We start from the raw sequence: 22,068 nt of genomic DNA on the forward strand, positions 1-22,068 counted from the left end.
CCCTTCATTAGTTGAGATAGAGATACTGTATTGGCTTTATAGGCACTAATCTTTATAGATGGTTTACATGTATAAGATATTTTATGTACAAAGTGTTTAAAATTTCATATATATGTCTTGAAGTCTAATTGTTGTTACCCACCCTAAGCTTTGCTGTGCAGGGGAGGGTGAGACAGAAATCAAATGAAATGAAATGGATAAATACATACATACATATACACAAAACATATTCATTGTTAGACTCTAAATTTCTAGCTTTTGATAAGACCCTTTATATATTTACCTAGACATTGTGTTTCAGTGCCACTCCACAGTCCATTTGCTAAGCATTCTCTAACGTGAGATCCAACTAATGTATACCCAGTGTTACAGGTAAAGATTGCTGTAGCTCCATATACAATCAGGGTGCCAATCTTATTGCCATTTGGTGGTGTTGGGAGACTTCCACAGGAGATTACTGAGAAGGGAAAGTATATTATAATATCCACTTATAACAGAGCAGTAATGACCCCTAGAGAAACATTTCAAGGCTTTGGAAAGCGAACATACATTGATGTTCACTCCTTTTTCTTTAGCTTTAAGAACATTTCCTGTCCTTGGGTTTCAACCAGCTGTATTACTGTATGCAGAAGGAAGAAAGACAAAGGTCTGGGCCTTCAGCATTAGTTCTATGCCTTGTTTTTCTGCCCTGTTGCTCAGCAAGGGAGAAAAAGAGGGGGGGGGCTCCCACACAGTAAGCCAGGGGGCCCAGGAATCTTCTAAACTTTCCCACTTGTCCAAAAGAATCTGAAAACAGTTTTTCTAGGCTAAGAGTATCAATGTATTTGTTTTTCACACTGTACTCTTCCTCTTTTTTGCTTTATTTTGTGGCCAGGATCCAATGTAGGAATTGCCAGCAACAACTGGAATTTTGAAGGATAGCCAAGCCTATTTCTAATGCAGATCCTATTTCTAATGCTTTATCATACAGTAATTTTGAAATTTTCCCCAGTCGAAGGAGTAGGATGCCAGGCATGTTTTAATGATGTTCACTGCCTGGTGATACCATTTGGGTAGAAAGGTAGCACAGGAATGTTTTAAATAAAATAAACAGGGCAGATTCATATTTCAAAGACAAGTTCAGGGCCACTTTGGCAAATAAAACTTTTTATGTGGTTCTTCAGATCCTGAAGAAACCATAGCATTCTATCTGCACAAAACTCATCAAAGCAATATTTAACTATTGATTTTTACTTAGAATATTTGTACCCTGTCTTGACATTATATGTATAGTCCCAAAGATTGCTAAAACCTCCTAAGATGTATTTTGAGGGGCCTTGTAATAAAATAGTTTAACATCCTTAAATATTTAATGACGTTTAATTTTCCAAGATCGTGCAGATAGTTCAACTCATCTTTGATTGATCTCTGTTACTTAAGCATTCAGTTAATCTCTGATTAATTAGTTTATCTGTCTAATTACACTTGAATGTGATTGATGAATTCAAATCACAATTAATTTAAGATGCAGTAAGAACAGCAAATCCATGAGGTGCCTCAGATAAGGACTTATCACCATGGACAAATCATCTGTTTAATGGAACATATGTATGCGATTATGTATATATTAAGACAATCCCCTTGTTCAGTTCTAAATGAAAGGTTTCAATGTGCACATTGAAGCCTCTGTCACATCCTTAAGACCTTCCTCAACTATTTAAGTGGGGGAAACTCCTTTCTGTGCCATTAATTGCCCCCTCCACTGATGTGAACACATAGAAGAACTCCACATGTGTGCCAGGAAAAACACAAGCTATGAAACGATCTTGGAAAATTAAATGTTATTAAATATTTAAAGATTTAAAGTGATTTATTTTGGAAGAAAAAAGGAGACTGCTACAGATAGTTATAATTATCAGTGTACAAATATACTAGAAAGAAACAAACACTTTTATATCTAATTAATTTTCTATGCTTTTGTGCAGGTCCCAGTTATTTACACGAGAGGTTCATGATGAATCATGACCCTGATATTTTGTAAAGCTAATATCAAGTGTTAATGTCCTCTATATAGATTGTACTTGCATTAGACAAAGAATGTATCTTTAGATGGAACTGAGGAGTGTAAATAAATGTTTCTTACCCTTACAAGTTGGTCTCTCATCAGCACCACTCCATGTTCCATTAGCTTTGCACAGCATGAGTCTCTGACCCTCTAAATAATAGCCAGGGCTGCAACTCAGCATGACTTGTGCTCCAAACTCATTCACTGACCCAGAAATCAGTCTCCAGACAACATATTCTGAGAGCAGAGTCTCAATGCTGGGGCAAGTCACAGCTGTGAAACAAGGACAATTCAGGATTAGCACTTTTCTTCCAACATGACTTCACAGAAGATGAAACACCATCTTATTGACAATAGACTTTTCCTTGTGAAATTGAGCATGCTATAAGCATTTCTCAAATACATGTTCCAGCGCATAACGTCCAATATTTGTCTCAACAACAGCACGGAGAAGCTGTTTCAATTGAAACACAGGAGGAAAATGATGTATTCACCAATAGTTTCAAAATTCTGATATAGATTACTTCTTTAAAATCTAATTTAAAACAAAGTCAAACCCATATATGTAAATGAATATAAATGGCAATAATAATAATAATTGGTAATTGGATGTGACACCTATGGACGATGTTTCTGCTGGCATACAGTGTGTTTTAAAACTCAGTCATATTTGTTTTGTAGTCAGCAGGGACTTCAAGGAATGGTAAATTGCTACCCAATGTGAAATACAGATGCCATTCCAAAAGTTTCATTTATCTAACAAATCTTTAATTTGTACAGTATTTATTTTGAAAGATGTCTAATTTGGTTGATTCAAGTATTGTGACAGACACAGTTGCTACATTTTGCAAATGTTTTGGGTTTTTTTAACATTCAAATCAGAATGGCTTTCTCACACTGCTGTCTACATTCTGCCCTCATCCATAATCTTTGGTGTATGTTAAAAAAATAATAAGGGGTGATTTCATCTTCCTGGGATATTGTAGAGGAAGAGAGCTGCAAGGCTTACTTACAGGGACCAAACTAGATGTGACAGCTTCCTTGTCTCTGTTATGGGGTACACCTGTCATTTTAAAGCTTAAAATGAGCAATTTAAAAATGTCAGAAGGGCCTAATCCTGATCAGGTCTGCAGCACAGAGAGAAAAGGTGCTCTTATCCCCCCCCCAAAAAAAATATTTCAAGTGCTGAAAAGGCTAGCTGTTTTGCCACTTGCAAAGGCCCACGGCAGGAAGCAAGAGCACCTCATCCCACTGCACTCACTCTTTCCTTGCAGCATTCTTAAATTGCCCATTTTAGGGTCTACAATAGAGGCAGCATCACTGTGTTGGACACAAGGAAGTTGTCACATCTAGTTTGGCCCACAGTTTCAGCCTAAGCAGATACATCCTTTCTAATTGTCATTGATGGACCTGGGTGTGGCTCTGCATAGGATAGCATTACCCGTGCTTATTCGGTGGTCTTGGAGCATTTCCACATTGCCTTCACCAGAACTGTCACTGTCCTATATCCATCAAAACTGTATTGTTGTTCATTACTTAGAAAAGAGGGTTTCTGATGCTGTACCAGGAAGAACTGTATGGTTTGCCTCAGTACTCAAAAGCTTTGCCTCTTTTACATGGAGGAAGTGTTCATCTGTGGAAGTGTTCATAATCTAATAAACAAATATTTTGCACATGTGAATTTTCCTATAGTTGTCCCTTCCCCTATTTACATCTTTCTACCCTCTGGACCAAACATTTTTTTTTAAAACTTTACAAAGAAGGTTCTTTCCTACTGGGAAATGTGAGGGAAGGTGCACATATCTTAGTGTTCCATCCTAATGCATTTTGTTTCCATGCCTGTGTACCAAAGTGGAGTATATTCATCTGTGCTACCCGGACGGCATTGATGCAGTTTTGTACTCCTGTGGTTCAATACATTTTAAGCAGCATGATTTTATGCCATTGACTGATGAATGCTACCAACTGTGCAAGTGCAAAGGCACTGTGACATAGCTGATTTTAAATGATGCATGATCTGCTCTGTAATAACCCTGGGGCACACGAAGTCCAAGCAAGTCAGTGAATCATTAACACTGGCTACTTGTCCAGCCACTGTGCTAAATGCTACTGCAGTATACAACTACTCTAAATGATGCTTGTTTAAATTGCAAGCAAACAACAGAGTGGATCAAGTGAGGTGTTGCACTCAGCAGTGAAGAGGTACAGTGAATAAGGAAAGTTTGATTTTCAGACATTTCTTCTGTGATCACTGACAGTCCAATCTTAAACAGGTATACTCAGAATCTTACACAGTGCTATCCTATGGGGATTATTCTCTGGAAAGCATTCTTAGGTAGGGTTGAACTGTGAAACACCTGCGGACAACTCAAGGACCATTTCCTCTCATACTGTCAAGCTCCTCATAAGTTCTGGTCTCTGTGACCTGTTCTTCAGGTGGATGGAAAACAGAAACAGGCTTTTTTTTTTTTTTTACAGTGGTACCTCCCCTGTGGAATGCTGTTCCCTTTCTGGTAGGCTTCTGAGTGAAAAGCAAATCTCCTTCCTACCCCAACCAAATCTTCCACGCAGGTCTATACTAAGAGATGGATGACAAAAGCACTTTTGCTCGGGCCTGTGGGCAATTCTGTCCTTAAATACCTTTGAACAGATGAAAAACAATTTCAGCCAGATTTGCTGCTTTGGGGGGCACCTCAAGCTGGTTCTCTGGAGAGTAAAGGTGATATAGAAAAGTATATCTCTTAAATTAGGGAAAGCAGTAACAGGAGAGAGATATAGCTAACAAGGAACACAGGTATCAAACTGAAAAAGGTTTCCTCAATATGCACTGGGAAGAAGATAGAAATCAAACTATTTCCGTTTGCCTGCTGTCAGGCTTCTTAAGTGTCTATATATGCTTGTTCCACTTGTCTATCAATGATGTTCATTTACTGACAGCTCTAGAGAAGACTTTGAGAGAACCATCCAGTTCCTCACACTGCTGGAGCTATAATTTTTAAATAGGTGCTCAAATCCTATTCCTAAATTGAAAAACTGTTCAATACTCCTAGCTGCAATGCCCACTTTCTTTCTAAACTATATTGGAGTGTGTGTGTGTGTGTGGGGGGGAATCTTGCTGAGATGCAGCACTTTGTGTGTCTGTTTGTCTGTAGGCCTGATGCAAAAATCTGCAGAGAGGAAAATAATGGTTACTGCTTTGTAAAGCAACCGATAAAACTTCTTATAGATAAATACATAAGTGATGCTAGAAAGCTTATTTGGCCGAGACAGCTTTAAATTTTGCATTGAATTCTTCTGACTTAGAACTGCAATCCAGAGATAAAATACAGCAAATTCAATGGCTGCTGTATTTAGAACAAATTATTCAGACACCCATCAGTCTCTCTCTCTTATACCTCACAGTTACGAGTGACACTTGCTATTTATATACACAGCATCTGAATCAGAGATGATGCCAGATACATCTAGATATAAAGAAGAAAAACTGTCTTCTTTCTATGCTGATTTGTTTCTGTTGATATATGTATTAACTGCTGCCTGGTTCCAAGTATAGTTCAGTAAATGTAATTACATCCTTCAAGTATGATTATATGTCATATCACCAGAATGAGAGTACTTACTCATACATAATGCCAAAGAACAGGATTAATCTTGAACTAAGAAGTACTTACAGTGCATTCCAGTCCACATGATCTGACAAAGCAAAGGACCACCAGCCATTTCTCTCCTTTTGGGGGTATTTTTGTAATTTTTATGTGCATGAGTCTGTGTGCATCTGGAAGTCATGGCAACCTCTGGTGGCCAATGCTCCCTCTAAGCTGTAGAGTCTTGTGAGCAAAAATTTTGCTTGTGAGCTGCTGGAATTAAAATTGTGAGCTACTGCATAGATTAGTTTGCTCTGGAGCCATCCTTCCTGAGTGAAGATAAAAATGAGTGGGCTGAAGACTAAAAAACTGTGAGCCAACTCACACTAACATCTCAGAGAGGCCTGAGAGGAGCAGAACAGAGCAGAGCAGCTCTGATAAGCTGAGACAGCTGGAGAAGTTGCTAAGAATTTCTGCGTTTTGAAAGACTTCATTCTGAGGCTTGGGTGACTGCTGAAAATGCTGAGTTGTGATAGCTGGGGAACTGCTGTATGTTTGGGTGAGTGGGCTAAAGGGGAAAGTGATTGATTGATTGATTGAGAGTAATTGTAGATGATTGCTTAGGAGTGGTCTGCTCCACCCTCTTTGCATTTTAAGCTGCGCCTTGCTAAAGGCTGAGCACATCTCAGAGAGGCCTGAGAGGAGCAGAACAGAGCAGAGCAGCTCTGATAAGCTGAGACAGCTAGAGAAGTTGCTAAGAATTTCTGCGTTTTGAAAGACTTCATTCTGAGGCTTGGGTGACTGCTGAAAAGGCTGAGTTGTGATAGCTGGGGAACTGCTGTATGTTTGGGTGAGTGGGCTAAAGGGGAAAGTGATTGATTGATTGATTGAGAGTAATTGTTGATGATTGCTTAGGAGTGGTCTGCTCCACCCTCTTTGCATTTTAAGCTGCGCCTTGCTAAAGGCGCGAGCCGAAGGGCGAGAGCTAAAGGGCTCTTGGCCTGTGGCTCTTTGCCTGGGGGCTTCCTAAGGACCAGGAACCCAGATCCCTGATTTCCTTGTTCTCCCAATAAGGTAAGTTGACCTTCCAGAAGGGGAGCCACGTAAACAACAGCATTTAAAGAGAACTGTATATTTTATATATATATATATATATATATATATATATATATATATATATATATATATATATATATATATATATATATATATCATGAAGGTAGAATGCCAGCAGGGGGGTGGGGGCTTTCCAGTGTTTTGCACTGAGTGTCACATGTATGACTATCTGCCCACAGGACAGAAGTCTTGGGTGTGTGCTCGATGCAAGGAGCTCCTGGTCCTCAGGGAACGAGTTCGTACCCTTGAGGCTGAGGTGACTGCCCTGGAAAAGCAGAGACGGTCAGTTAGGCAATTGGGGAAGACTCTCGGGGGCGTATTAGATGAGCCCCACTCTAAATGTGGCAGCCCCGTTGCTGCCAGAGAGCGTGAGGGTTGAGAGGGAACAGGGCACCTTGCTGAGGATAAGGGGAATGCACCCTCAGAAGGGACCTCTTCTTCGGTGGGTGAGCGGGTATCCTTTCGCGCCAAGGAACCATCCCTGGGCAGGGGGAGAGGGGGGGTCTTGGTAGTTGGTGATTCGATCCTTAGGCAAGTAGACAGCTGGGTGGCAAAACCACGTATTGACCGTATGGTGACTTGCCTGCCTGGTGCGAAGGTAGCGGACATTACGCGTGTAGTAGATAGGCTGATAGACAGTGCTGGGGAGGAGCCTGTGGTCGTGGTGCATGTTGGCACCAACGATGTGGGGAAATGCAGTCGTGAGGTCTTGGAGGAGAAATTTAGGCTGCTAGGTGGGAGACTTAAGGCCAGGACCTCCAAGGTGGCCTTCTCAGAAGTGCTACCTGTTCCACGTGCAGGGCAGGAGAGACAGGCACAAATTAGAAGTCTCAATGTGTGGATGAGATGATGGTGTAAGGAGGAAGGGTTTAAGTTTGTTAGGCACTGGAATGCTTTCTGGAACAAGCGGGAGCTGTACAAAAGAGACGGTCTCCACTTGTCTCCGGATGGAACCAGGCTGCTGGCGCTTAAAATCAAAAAGGTGGCAGAGCAGTTTTTAAACTAAATCTTGGGGGAAAGCCGACAGGAGATGGAATGTCTCTGGTTCGGGAGGACTCGTCTCAAAGAGATGAAGGGTTGGCTTCTATTTTTCTACCGAGTAACGGATCAGAGTTGTCCACTGTGATGGTGACAAACAGTATGGACTGTCTGCCAGAGTTTCGAGGCGGCAGGAGAGAGGTGGCGGGTGTAGCTAGCCTGGGAAATTATAAATGTTTGTATGCAAATGCTAGAAGTGTCCGAAGTAAAATTGGTGAATTGGAATGTTTAGTGTTGGGAGAAAACATAGACATTGTGGGAATTTCAGAAACTTGGTGGAATGAGGAGAATCAGTGGGACACGGTGATTCCTGGATATAAGTTATATCGGAAGGATAGGGAGGGAAGGGTTGGAGGTGGGGTGGCTCTGTATGTCAGAGAGGATATACGGTCCAGTAAGACTGAGGTCAGAGAATTAGATTCCCTTTTAGAAATGCTTTGGGTTGAATTAGAGAGCCCAAAAGGAAATTTAACTATGGGAGTTTGTTATCGCCCACCAAATCAAAAGAGAGAGGACGATTATAATATGATGGAAGGATTAAAGATAGCGGCTAAACGTAAAAACTGTGTCGTAATAGGTGATTTTAACTACCCGCAGATTGATTGGGTCAATATGTGTTCTGGTCGAGAGAAAGAGATTGAGTTTCTTGATGCTCTCAATGACTGTGCTATGGAGCAGATGGTCTCAGAACCTACCAGGGGTGGGGCGATCCTGGATCTGGTCCTAAGTAATGCCCAAGACTTGGTGAGAGACGTAAAAGCGATTGCGCCGCTTGGGAACAGTGACCATAATGTTATTGATTTCACCGTTTGTATAAATAGGGAGTTGCCCAAAAAGACCGCCACAACCACATTTAACTTTAACAGGGGTAAATTCTCTGAGATGAGGAGGCATGTGAGGAGGAAACTGAAAGGAAAGGTAAATACGGTCAAAACCCTTGGGGAAGCTTGGAGACTATTTAAAACTATAATCCTAGAAGCTCAGATAAAATACATACCACAAGTTAGGAAAGGCACAAACAGGTATAAGAAGAGGCCAGCATGGTTAACAAACAAAGTAATGGAAGCTGTAAAAGGTAAGAAGGACTCCTTTAAGCGGTGGAAAACCAGTCCAAGTGAGATTAATAAAAGGGAACACAGGCAGTGGCAAATCAAATGCAAGACTGTGATCAGGCAGGCAAAAAGGGACTATGAGGAGCATATTGCAAAAAACATAAAGACCAACAATAAAAATTTCTTCAAATATATTAGAAGTAGGAAACCAGCCAGGGAAGCAGTGGGGCCCTTGGATGACCATGGGGTAAAAGGATTACTGAAGGAGGATGGGGAAATGGCTGAGAAGCTGAATGCATTTTTTGCCTCCGTCTTCACCGTGGAAGATGAGAAGTGTTTGCCCGCCCCAGAACCACTAATATTGGAAGGGGTGTTGAAAGACCTGAGTCAGATTGAGGTGACAAAAGAGGAGGTCCTACAACTAATGGACAAGTTAAAAACTAATAAGTCACCGGGTCCGGATGGCATACATCCAAGAGTTCTGAAAGAACTCAAAGTTGAACTTGTGGATCTTCTAACAAAAATCTGTAATCTTTCGTTGAAATCTGCCTCTGTTCCTGAGGACTGGAAGGTAGCAAATGTCACCCCCATCTTTAAAAAGGGTTCCAGAGGAGATCCGGGAAATTACAGGCCAGTCACAGTCTGACTTCAATACCAGGAAAGTTGGTAGAAACCATTATCAAGGACAGAATGAGTAGGCACATTGATGAACACGAGTTATTGAGGAAGACTCAGCATGGGTTCTGTAGGGGAAGATCTTGCCTCACTAAGAGCCAGCATTGTATACTGATTAATTTGTCAGACTAGGATCTGGGGGGTTCAAAGCCCCCTCAACTAGGAAGCTCATTGGGTTTTCTAGGCCTTAAAATGAGGAAATATATGATGAACATAAAGACATTAAAAATTGCATATCTCCAATTCTGAATTTTTTTAACCCCCCCCCCCTCCCATTTAACCAGAATCCCAGTGGTATGGAGTGCAATGCTGAGTGGTGGTTTGAAACAACAAAGGTATCAAATCAGGCAAAGCCACTATTCCCATTCTGAGTTCCTATTTTCAAGGTTCTGAAAAGTGGCTTTAACTTCACAGCACACTCCAAGTTTCTATATTTATTTAATGCCTTCTTTCTCCATTCTCTAGTATTCTGAACCCTCTCTCAAAATATATTTTCTTTCTAAACTTCCTAAACAAAAAAGAAGAAAAATCTGAATACAGAATTTGGTACCCTTAATCTGCTTCATAACATAAAGCTTGATTGTGGCAAAGAAAGCGAAAAGAGACTAGATCCCAAGGTACAGAAAGACATTTTGATATGCAGAAAGGCAGCATCAGTATGATAAATAGAATTACAAGCTGAAAGCAGTTTTATAGCATGATCTCCCAAATGATAACATGTCAGACAGTTCATGTTTCTCTAGTATAGAAAAGAAAGTGTCACAAGACAGTCAGGAGGCAGTTTAAACTGGGCAGCAGGAGAAGGCAGCATGCAGCTGTGCCTGCAGGGAGTGATTGGGTCCCCACGGGCATAGCCAATCCCATCTTGGCTGCCCTTTCCTGCTGCCTGATTTAAACTGGGCTGCAAGAGAAGCCAGCCACAGCTGAGGTTGATCCTTAGGCTCACCTCTGCAGTTCAAAGGGACTGCATAAGCCTGTCTAACAAACAGCTGAGAGGAGGGAGCAGTCTACTCCCTCCTCTCTGCTGCTTTTAGATCTACTTGAAATCCCCAAATATAGTTGGGATTTCCCCCCAGTTTTCCCAAGAAACCCCAGATACCTTTGGAAAGCTGAACTATACCCCCAAAATACTGATAAGGTATTTTGGGGGGATGTTTTCAACTCGGGTACACCCCTTATGTTGCCAATCCTCCAAGAGCTTACAGGGCTATTACAGGGCCTACTGTAAGCTCCAGGAGAATTGGCTGCATCATGGCGGTGTGGCCTAATATGCAAAAGAGTTCCAGCTACAAAAAAAGTACTGGGTAGATCTGAATGCACAGCCCTAGAGAGCCAGTTTGGTGTAGTGGTTAAGTGCACAGACTCTAATTTGGGAGAACTGGGTTTGATTCCCCACTGGCACCTGCTGGTATGTTCTTGAATCAGTTCTCTCAGAGCTGTTCCTCTCAAGATCAGTTCTTGGCAGGGCTTTTTTTGTAGAAAAAGCCCATCAGGAACTCATTTACACATTGGGCCACACCCCCTGATGTCACCATTGTTTCACACAGGGCTTTTGTTGTGGAAAAAGCCTAGCGGGAACTAATTTGCATATTAGGCCACACCCCCTGACATCAAGCCAGCCGGAACTGTGTTCCTGCGCATTCCTGCTTAAAAAAAGCCCTGGTTCTTGGAGAGCTCTCTCAGCCCCACCTACCTCACATGGTGTCTGTTGTGGGGAGGGAAAGGGAAAGCAGATTGTAAACCACTCTGAGACTTCTTTGAGTAGTGAAGAGCAGGGTATAAATCCTATCTCCTCCTCCTTCTTTAACCATGCAATCCTAAAGTCATTCTAGATTTTTTGAAAAAGATGGCAACTAAATTCCTATAATGGTGTAATGCAGCTACTTGTGGATGTAATGTCCTGTAAATGTAACATGATGTAATGCTGTAAATACACTATGCTGTATCAAAATTCCAAAAGTGCATGCAGGGTGAAAAAGTTTGGGGACCACTGGTGTACTGGGTAGCCCAGTCTGGGTTAATAGATCCTCCTCCTTCAATGTTGGGTAGCAGTCTCTCTTACATGGGGGGAACACTTAATGATACACAATACAGAAAGAGCCACCTTGGAGGTATTAACATTATGAATCCAGTGCAGGGTTAGCTACATGGGAAGGAGCTAAGGCCAATTTTACAGCCTGGGGCAGACAATTGGTATGAGTGGCTCTCCCCAATGCATTGGATCTGATGTTGCAAAATCTCCAATATGCCTGAGACTCCTTCCAGAACTGCCTGTCCCTACATTGGACTTCAGCTGGAGGCCTCAAAGCCTGTGCTGTTCTTACACACTTTGCCTTTCTGAGTGGGTTTCTGCCCAAGAATATGTGGATAGTCCCAACACTGATGAAGAATCCAGATGCCACATGAAGTGTCTTTTGCATGTGTGCCCAGCTGAGTGTGTGGTTAGAAGAATGCTCTGATATGTGCCTGAGCTCTTCTAGTCCTTCCTGTTCCTTCTTTTTGCTGCTGTCTTTTGTTGTTGTTGAGCTTTGCTTTGTTTCCAGCTTCCTCCTTGGAAAGATTAAAATCCATTGACTGAGTTACGAAGTCCACCTTCAGCAAAACATAACTGGTAGCAAGCAATATCCAGTCTCACTTTAGACAGGGAAGAAATTGTCTAGGGAGCAATCCTGAGTCATTTAAGCTAAGGAGAGTTTTGTGACTTAGTTAAGCAGCAATTCATGATAGTTACTGCTGGGATTGGCTAGGGTTTCCCTAAGATTTGGCCCAAGCATGCAGTTATTTAAAAGGAAAAAAAATCTAATATGTGCAGCATATTTCATTGATGGAGCAAAACAAAACTTTTTAAAAAAGAAAACCATTTATCTAGGTTGGCAGAAGTGTCTCTTACTTTTTTTTTTTTTAAACCATCCAAGATGCTTCAGGAATTGCACTTTGTTTGTCCTTGATCTGCCAAATCTTATTCACAGGGGTGGAATTCTAGCAGGAGCTCCTTTGAATATTAGTCCACATACCCCTGATTTAGCCAATCCTCCAAGGGCTTAGAAAAAAGAGCCTTGTAAGCTCTTGGAAGATTGGCTACAGCAGGGGTGTGTGGCCTAATATGCAAAGGAGCTTCTGCTAGAATTCCACCTCTGCTTATTCATCTCCTATTTCCTATATTTTAAATTTTAAAAAACTTGGTCACATGTTCTACATCACATTCAACATATGATGTTTCTTATTTTTTAAATTATGACATGTTCATGTTATCTTTTTTCTTCCTCTCCTGATCTCTCTATATTCTCGTCTCTTTACTTCACAAATTTCTATTCCCTTTCTGATTTATGTCTTTATCTTTTGCTTCTTCTTAAGTTTAATATTCTCTGCTTTTCTACCTATGCTATCCTTTTCAAGAAATATATTAAAATACCTTCCTCTTTGGACCACAAGGTTTCCATTCATGCCCACAATTCTGTTACATTTTATTTATTTCTTTATTTATTGTCAAGGATGATTTGTTTTTATTTCACATTTGTACAGAACCCTGAACTAAATTAGGTATAATAAAACAAAAGTAGCTTCAATGAACAATGATTCCATCTCCTTTATAGCTTGTATTCTTATTGAAGCTGGAAAAAAATTCAAATGTGCAAAATCAAAGATGAAATAGCAATAAGAATTATTTGAGAATTTCTGGAAATAACTGATTTTGGTGCAAGTACAAATCATATCTTCCAGCAAAGCTATAAGTGAGAAGATCCTGCTGGAAAGACAGCAGGCACAGCAGCTGTACTTTATTTAGGATTATTTTTGTCCTTTTCTTCCTGTAGGTATTCCTGAGTAAGGGGCAGAAACACAAGCCAAAGAACAAAAGCCCATGACTCACAGTGTGAGACCTATGGAGTTCAGTTTGGTGGATCCAGAAAGATCCAGATTTGTGTGCGTGCTTTACATGATTTTGTAGTTTGGCATCCACCCCTCCCCTTACCCCTAGTTTTTATAACCCTTTCTTGATTCCTCTGGGAGAAAAGATACCATAACATGTCCAAATAAATACACAAGTAGGTAAATCACCAAGAACACAACATTAAGAAACCAAATAACCCATCAACATAGAAGTGATGGAATTCATTTTATGACACAATCTCATTTTTTATTATGTTCAAACATGTTATCAGTAAAACTAGTCTGCTTTACAAGCTTAACATTAAGAAGTTGGTTGATAATAATTAGGCATAAGGAACTCGCGGGACTGTATGACAAATCTCTGTATCATAAAGGTTGTTATGTCCTAATTTTTAAACTTGTGCTGAAAGGCATTCAATAATGCTACTGTGAATTTGGTGGAAGGTAGTGGTTCCAGAATTTAGTACCACTAGACCCCTGAATGGGAAGGAATCAGAGTATGAATGGAAGTAATGAACAACAGGAGGGGAAGCAGGGGTTAAATTCATGATGTCATGCCAAAATATGTATTTATATGCTATTTGTCAATATCCACTGACAGCATACCAATAAGGAAGAAAAAATATTCTGGAAAAGTACACATATTTCTAAGATGTAAGCTTACGTTTACAGACAGGTGGCCTTCCTTTATTGCTCCACAATCCATCTTCTTGACATACTGCTGTTGGTTGTTGACTTGACTCCAGCTTGAAGCCCTCATTACATTCATATATCACTCTGCTGCCCAAAATAAACTCATTACCCCAGACTGAACCATTTCCGGGAGATTCTGGGACACCACAGGATACAGCTGAAAAGAAGCGAAAGAAAGCTAAAAATCTTTTTGCCTCTGGTACTAATCATATTTGATACTACACAGGAAAAAAATACAAATGCCATACAACATTTATCTAGGGATGTGCAAAAAATCGGTATTGTTCGGGTTTGGGTATATTGAAGCAAAAAATATTGCTATTTTCTAATATGCTGAATCCCAATACTGGCATACTCAGCCGCCCTGAGCCTGCCCTGGCGGGGAGGGCGGGATACAAATAAAAGTATTATTATTATTATTAGGATTCAGGATTTTTCCAGAAATCCTGAATTTTTCTGTCTCCATTATAGTCAATGGTCCCCATAGGATATAATAGGGAATCAATCTGGGTGGCTAGAGGGTCTATTTTTTGAGGTAATGGCAACGAATTTTCAGCAGGCCTCAGATTCAGTGGGAGCTCACAGGAGTGCAGCTCCTGAACCTTTCTGAGAGTTCCACCTCCTCCTTCTAAGAGCTCCACTTTCTTGTCCATTGAATAGTATGTGCAGCTTCATAACAATCCCTGGATAAGTTCCACCACCTATTTTTCTACAAAATGACCCCTGATTATCAGCATAGCTGCTAGTGCATCTCCTCAAAAAACTCCCAAATTTCAAAAAGATTGGGCCAGGGGGTCCAATTCTAAGGGCTCATTAAAAGAAGGTGCCCCATCCTCCATTGGCTGCAATGGAAGGGAGGAAAGGCATTTAAAGGGAATGTGATCCCTTCCAATGCCTTGCAAGCCACATGATGCAAGACCAAACTTCGAAAGTGTTTAAAGGGCTTGCAATCCCTTTAAGCACCTTCTCCAAGCCATGAGATCACCCAGACGGTGTTTTAAAAGTTTGCAAACCCTTTAAACATCCTTTAACTTCAGTTATACAGTGGTCCTGCAGACTCCCAAATATTTTTGGAATATTTGGGACTCAGCTATTTTGGATGGCTGAAAAAATACTGAATTCTATATCTAGCTGAAAGAAGAGCCAGGCTATTTCTTTCCCTAGCACATGCACATCCCTACATTTATCTTATTGTTGTGGTTAATATAAAGTAGCCATGTTTAATAAGAACAGCAATAATAAAGTACTGAAATATTCCAGTACATTATGACTCAAGAATATGACCATCTTTTAAAAAATAACAATAATCTCTCCTCTGTGCCTTTCTCAATATTTTATAAAGTCAAGTTTGTTGACCTGTAACCAGTATTCCCTGAATAGCTTTCTCTGTAGTCTCACACGGATGACTTGCAACTGTGCAGCCCAAGAAAAGGAACTGTAGAAGCCATGGCAAGGAATTCTATTCTGCCATTGGTAGACCCCTGGCCTAGAAATCATCCTTTCTTCCTCTCCCTTCCCCCAAATGAATATAGAAACTGGGCATAAGAAAAAAAAACCATTATGATGGAAATGCTTTAGCAACCTTAACTGTAGACGTTGCTATTCTCTAAAGATATAATTATTTTGAACATTCTCCTGCTTGTAGATTTTTTGCTGTTTCAGCAGCTGAAAGTAACAGTAATAACAATAAATTATTATTCCTTGGAAGGAAGTCAAGTCCTTTATGCAGCAGTAAGAGTGTTATTAGCCGAGTTGCCACTTGACAAGATGGGAAATGAAAAATACCACCTGACCTTAACAGTTTAACTCAACTCAGAGATGTGTTCTTACAAAAATTGAAACTGTTATAGAACATACACAGAAACAAACCACTATTTTCTAAAATTAAAAAAAAAACCAGACAAATTAGATTTCAATCGCTATTTACAGTGCAATTTGAGGGCTTAATTACAAACTGAACCCAGTGGAATCAGTTTTACTTGTACTTCAGATATAATGAAATGGCCTCCTTGGAAAAATTGCACAAAGAAGTGTAGAAAATGAACAAATGAACGTGTCTGGTGCTAATTAGTTTCAAAGGGGATTTGCTTGTTTTCCTAGAGGGTAAAATCGTTTTCTCTAGAACCTTCAGGTGGGGGAATATCTTTTACATAACATTCCGAGGCCATGATTCAAAGACTGGGAGGTGCAATTCAGAAAACTGTTTGTTCAAATGCTAGTTTTCTTACAAATGTCCTAGTGAACTTATGTGAGCCGCTCTTAGCCTTAGCACGCACACAAAACACAACCAGGTTAAATAATAGTGATCCACCTCACAAGATCATGTATATGAAGCAAAAATTAGCTATATACTTGATAATAATGTGTCTTAAAGTATGTACTCAGGGTGCATTCCAAGTTTTGCTAACGGTTCTCACCATGCTAGTAGGGTTGCCAGCCTCCAGGTGGGGCCTGGAGATCTTCTGCTTTTACAACTGATCTCTGTTGGCAGGGATCAGCTCCCCTGCAGAAAATCTCTTCTTTGAAGTGTAGACTCTATGGCATTGTACTATGCTGAGGCCCCTCTCCTCCTCCAGCCCTGCTCTCTCCTGTATCCACCTCCAAAGCCTCCAGGTATTTTCCAACATATACCTAGCAACCTTACACTGGTCTTCCAATGCCAAGAGAAAGAAAAGCTGCTTTTCAAACTGTACAAGGGGTATGCTTCTTCAGTAGTGGCAATTTTTACAATGAAAGCAGCAGGCAAGGCCAGGACTATGAACATAAAGAGATGTAACTGGCACAAGGAGCCTCATGCCACCAAGGCAGGCCCTTGCAGCAGTGGAAAATTCCTCTGGCCAAAGGACTGTGCTGCCATCAGCAGGAAGTTTCATAATAGCCAACTCATAGTTATGCTCTGTACTTATATCGCCACATTTACCATACTTAGAGTATTGTATTTTCACAGCACACTGTTTCTGTTCTCATGTAAAATGGGAAGCCACAGAAGGTGAAGGCAATGCAGTGCAACAGCATCCCCACTGTACATACCTGGGTAATTCAGATATCTCTGCCCCCTGAAAACCCTGTTTGCAGATCATGTTATTTAAAAAAAAAAACCTTAAATTAGCATTTTGTTTTGTTTTGTCACTCTTACCTTGGCAGAGAGGGGCAGGGAAATCCCACTCATACATGCCATTTGGGCGACGCCTACAAGTTGCATTGCTGTGACCAATCATTCTGTATCCAGGCTTACAATAATAACAAACAGTGCTGCCAACTGTGCCCCTTGTCTTATTTACAATTCCACCATTCTTCACAGCATGGTTTAAGCTGCAGTAAGGAGCTGTATGGGAATAACATAAATAAATATCAAGATTCAGCTCTCAAGATAGTGACCTGCTCTCTGTTCTCACAATCAGAATCCATATGTAAGTCAAGCCTCAATTTGATCATATAGGCAGCAAAACATTTTTGCACAGGAGACTGACTTTGAACCTTTCTTGTACCTTTTTGTATGAGTACATCGTTTCTTTCTAATTGCATCAGGTATAAGGAAGGAGACATTTTAAATTCAGATGAGCCTTTTGGCCCATGCAGTTTTCATATCTGCACTGCAAAGCAATTTAGGCAAAACCTAAATTTTTATGAGATGAAAGGCTCAGTTTATACAGTTGTCGCAATGGGATATTGAATATATATTTCCTGCAGTTGAATATAAGCTCTATTCAGCAGCCAAAGTTGCATACCTTCAATCTAGTCAGATCACTATTTAAAAAGTCACAAAAGGAAGAAAGTCAATAAGGCTGCATCTGCACATGGTTGGATGCGGAGCAATGGTTACCCTATACTATAGTAATCCTTATTTCCTGTCCTATAATGTCTGCACAGGGAACCCCATTTGTGAATGATTGCTACAGTACCATAATTTCACAATATCCAACAATGTGGGGATGCAGTCTAGATAATAAAAAATGGATTTTTATCTGCTACCCTCAAAAATAAAGCTTTAGACAAAATAATTTCCTGAAAGAAACAATCACTGTTCTATTAATAAATGGGAACAGCAACATTATGTACATATCCATCCTAGAGGAGGACAGGAGAATCTTCTGAGTTACACTGAGCTTCAAAAAGGCAGAGAAAATAGTGAGAAATCTTTTTGTATCCCAGGCAGTTCTGACATCAGCCCAAACCTGAGGATAGTGCCCGCTTCAACTGCCCCCTCCTCCCTTTGAGTAAGCCACAAGTTTAACTGATAAACTGGTGTGACTTGTCAATTGATGTTGCAGCTCTGGTACCAGGTTTTATGGATTGATCATAACTATTCCATCCAGTACAACAGAAATGAGAGTCGGAAAGAGAATAAAAGAAAGAAAAATTGATCTCTCAACACAAATGAATTGAAGTTAAAAAGGCTTTCAGGATTACATATACATATGTACATAATGGCCTTTTTAGTATGTTTTTGATACTATATGTTGACATTGTGAGCCTTTATGTTTTACCCATTTTCCTTGATCTTGCTCCCAAGTTCATGTTTTATGACATTGTTAAAATATTTTTATGAGAAATACCATTTATATGCAGCTAAACATGACTTGAGAAAACACAATGGCTTCAAAATAACATATCTTCAGTTTATATAAAAGGAAATAAAAAATGTAATGGAAATTTAAAAGTAGAGAAATGGGGCTGTGAAATTCAGTAACACCTCTACATGAAACCTTGTATCCTATAATCTGTTCCAGTGATGGAACGGCACTTCCATTGTCAGATGAGGGGAGGTAATTTCCACTTTCCAGTGCAAGATCCCCATTTTGCACTCTGTGTTGTTTGTGAAGGTCTGCTGACTCCCACAAACAAACTGGAGAGAGGGGCTCTGTGACTCCACTAGGAGGGAGAAGCATGACATTCCCACCCCATGAACACTGCTTATTTCACAGATTCTGAAAAATACAAGCTGCTGCTTTGCAAATGGCAGAATTACATTTTGCATTCACATATAGCAGCAACATATGAGGACAATAATTTCAACTTAATGGATTTTTAAAAAGTTTTTTAAAAAAGAATTATTTCATTGAAATAAAAATGTCTGTTGTTGACACTGAATAAGCGGGGATATTTCCCCCCATAAATCAAGGGATCTTCCAACAAACTGAATTTGAGATCAGTCCTAGCAATACAGTTAAGCTCTGGTTGACAATTTTAGCTTGGCAGTTCCTGTTCTGAATGTTTGCCTCTCTTTATGAAAAAGGCCCAGCCAAACCATAGTCAGTAACTGCATGTGTAAAGTGACATGGACTATACCCAAGGGCTGTCAAAGTGACACTACACAGCCAGGAAGAAGAACTAAAAAAAACTCTTTTGTTTATCTCTTTGGCCTCATGTGCCACATGTTAACCGTTGAAGAAGCAAATTTCCAAGTGAGAGTGTGGCATTCAGACTGGTAATTTAACTTTTCATAAACTCCAATTACCATTTGTTAGGGGAATATTGTTTTCTTTGATGATTAGGACTGCCATCTAAGCATGTATAGGATGGGGTCTCTACTTTCTGAAGTACAAATTTGAGAATGTGTATTTCCACACTTTAAAAATCCAGATTATACATAAAAATACCGATCATGAATAAGTTATGCAAATCACACATTTTAATATTGTGCATACTTTACTGTGCTTCAGTAAGAAGCTACAGGAGGCACTTAATCCCCACCATGTTCCACAGGAACTCCTGCTCATGTCTCTTTGACTTGTGGGATTTTACACCAGGCACTACCTACATATTTTCATCTTTAGCTTCTGAGCCATGTATGTGGGAAACCTGAAAGAATATTAAACCCTTCATCTAACAAGAATTTTGTACTTGCGTACAATTTTTGCACAGCGTAGTCACCGAAACACAGGATACATCCAGCTGTGAGTAAATCCACTGAAAGAAATGGGTCTGGTATTGGCCAGTGGAACATATAGTAGCCCATGGATAAATACTCATTTGTGTTTTTTTTTTCCCTTGGACCACTGCATAGTCCATATTCAGCAGGCTCACATCTACGTGAGCATTTTGTGATAGAAGAGATGAAAAGGATTATCTTCTACAAAACCTTCCATTTTAGAAGCCATCAAAAGAAGAAAAGTTTAGCAAAATCTACAAAATGTTGGACATCTGCTATTTGCCAAACCTTGTGCAAAGTCATGGTTGGAGGAACAGTGGAGGGAGGCGGGCAGGCAGTAAATCATTACAATAGGCTGATAGTTGTGAGGAAGCCTGCTGGCTCAGTCACAGCTGCCATAGCATCAATAGCTTTTTTGAGCCTCTAGTTTCTTTCCTATTTTTCATGCTGCTGCCTTTCCTCATTAAGATTCAGGCCTGCTTGCTTACTCTGCTACTTGCTGTTATTCCTCTCTCATGCTGGCTGTCTCTCCTGCATCAGATGTAAAACTTATGGACATGGAGAGAACTATACAGCCTTTCAGAACATGCTGTCAGTGAAACATGAGAAAAGTTTACTCTGAGCTATTCTTCAAATGTAGTCTCCAGCTACAAGGTTAAATATATCCCTGCCCTGTGCACATTCATTAATGTTGAGTTCTGTGTTAACGTTATTGGCAAACACATCTCCTCAACAAATTAACAGTTACAGACATTCTAATCTTCCAAAAAACAAACAAGCAACCTACAACATATAAATGTTACCTTGCTTCAACTTGAAAATATTTTGTCCTGCTCCTTTGGGTCATTCTGATGTACTATGAATTCAACATTTCAAAACAATTTTTTTGTCCCAAAATATCCTGTTTCTCCACATGGAGGGAAGGATCACAGGCACAGAGATGTGCTGGACCCCTCATTTAGCTGTGCTGTTTAAATGTACATTCCTGAGTGTTCATCCTATCAAACTATATTCTGAAGGCCAACAACAGGGAGACTTTCTTTACAACATGCAATGACTCTCTTTCCCATACATCAAGATTTCTGCTGTTGTGTGTTAACCTACTTGCCACCCTGGATCTCCAGCAAAGAGTCAGTGGGTGGATTTTCCTAGTTTGTACAATGTGGCTAAAGTTCAGCAATGTGCCTCACACACTGTCCTGCCATGACAACAAAGCGGCCACTAAAAATGGTCTCTATTGGTAAGTCTGGGAATAACTACTTTTTCTGGCACTTGGGTTTTTTTGGCCACTGTGTGACAGAGTGTTGGATTGGCCTGATCCAACATGACTTTTCTTATGTTCTTATGAAGTTCTGAAAGACCAACAGCTGTAACTGAAGGAACTAGTTAGATTGTATATGCACACCTCGTTTTCTAAATCAGTAACAAGCTACATTGCTATCTGTGGTGAATGAGAGAAAACAGAAATGAATGCATTTCTTGTCATTCACAAATAGATTTGGTACCAAAATAATCTACATGTCAAAGTATATGTACAGCCTTTGATTATTAGAACAACACTAACTACATTGCATGAAAGGGCAACAACTACCTTTGGACTGCCTGTACACACTGGAAGTTGTACAGGAATGGGTACAAAATCATTAACAGATTCAAGCACCTACAATTTGGCAGCTTCAGTGTGGACAATGTTAATTTAGAATTAACTACTATCAGTTTTTATTGAACGTTGAAAGATTGTTTAGATTCACATTGTTTAGATTAATTATAACCAACCAGTTTTGTACTTCATAGGTTATGCTTGGACTTTATACTTTAATATAGATAACTCTGCTGTTTAACTTTAGGGAATGTTTTGTTGTTGTTATTTTGTGTGTCTTAACTTCCCTACCATGATTATTTTTTATTTTTATTTTTTGCCTCTATCTGCCTGGTTCACATAGTGGTGGCAGGGGCTCCCAATTTTCCTCTCTCACAGCTCTATCACCACCTATCTGGTTATGTGGCAATGGGGGTGGGCAGCAGTTGAGTAAGGCAACCCCTGAAAGGCCTGCAGGTGGCATCTATACCAGACAGGTGGCTGAAGCACACAGTCCCAGGGGGGAA

General features: G+C 40.2%; 1 protein-coding gene across 1 annotated transcript in view; it reads right to left on the minus strand.

Moving 5' to 3' along the window:
• CSMD1 (CUB and Sushi multiple domains 1) overlaps positions 1 to 22,068 on the minus strand; it is a 1,753,937-nt gene that overhangs the window by 83,033 nt on the left and 1,648,836 nt on the right. The window contains exons 49-52 of the mRNA XM_060234944.1: positions 17,227 to 17,415; positions 14,062 to 14,247; positions 2,123 to 2,317; positions 284 to 457 (exon numbers count right to left, since the gene is read on the minus strand). Coding sequence (XP_060090927.1) covers positions 284 to 457; positions 2,123 to 2,317; positions 14,062 to 14,247; positions 17,227 to 17,415 — 744 coding nt within the window. The remainder of the gene's footprint in view (positions 1 to 283; positions 458 to 2,122; positions 2,318 to 14,061; positions 14,248 to 17,226; positions 17,416 to 22,068) is intronic.

This window comes from Heteronotia binoei, chromosome 1 (genome assembly GCF_032191835.1).
Source record: "Heteronotia binoei isolate CCM8104 ecotype False Entrance Well chromosome 1, APGP_CSIRO_Hbin_v1, whole genome shotgun sequence".
Lineage (NCBI taxonomy): Eukaryota > Metazoa > Chordata > Lepidosauria > Squamata > Gekkonidae > Heteronotia > Heteronotia binoei.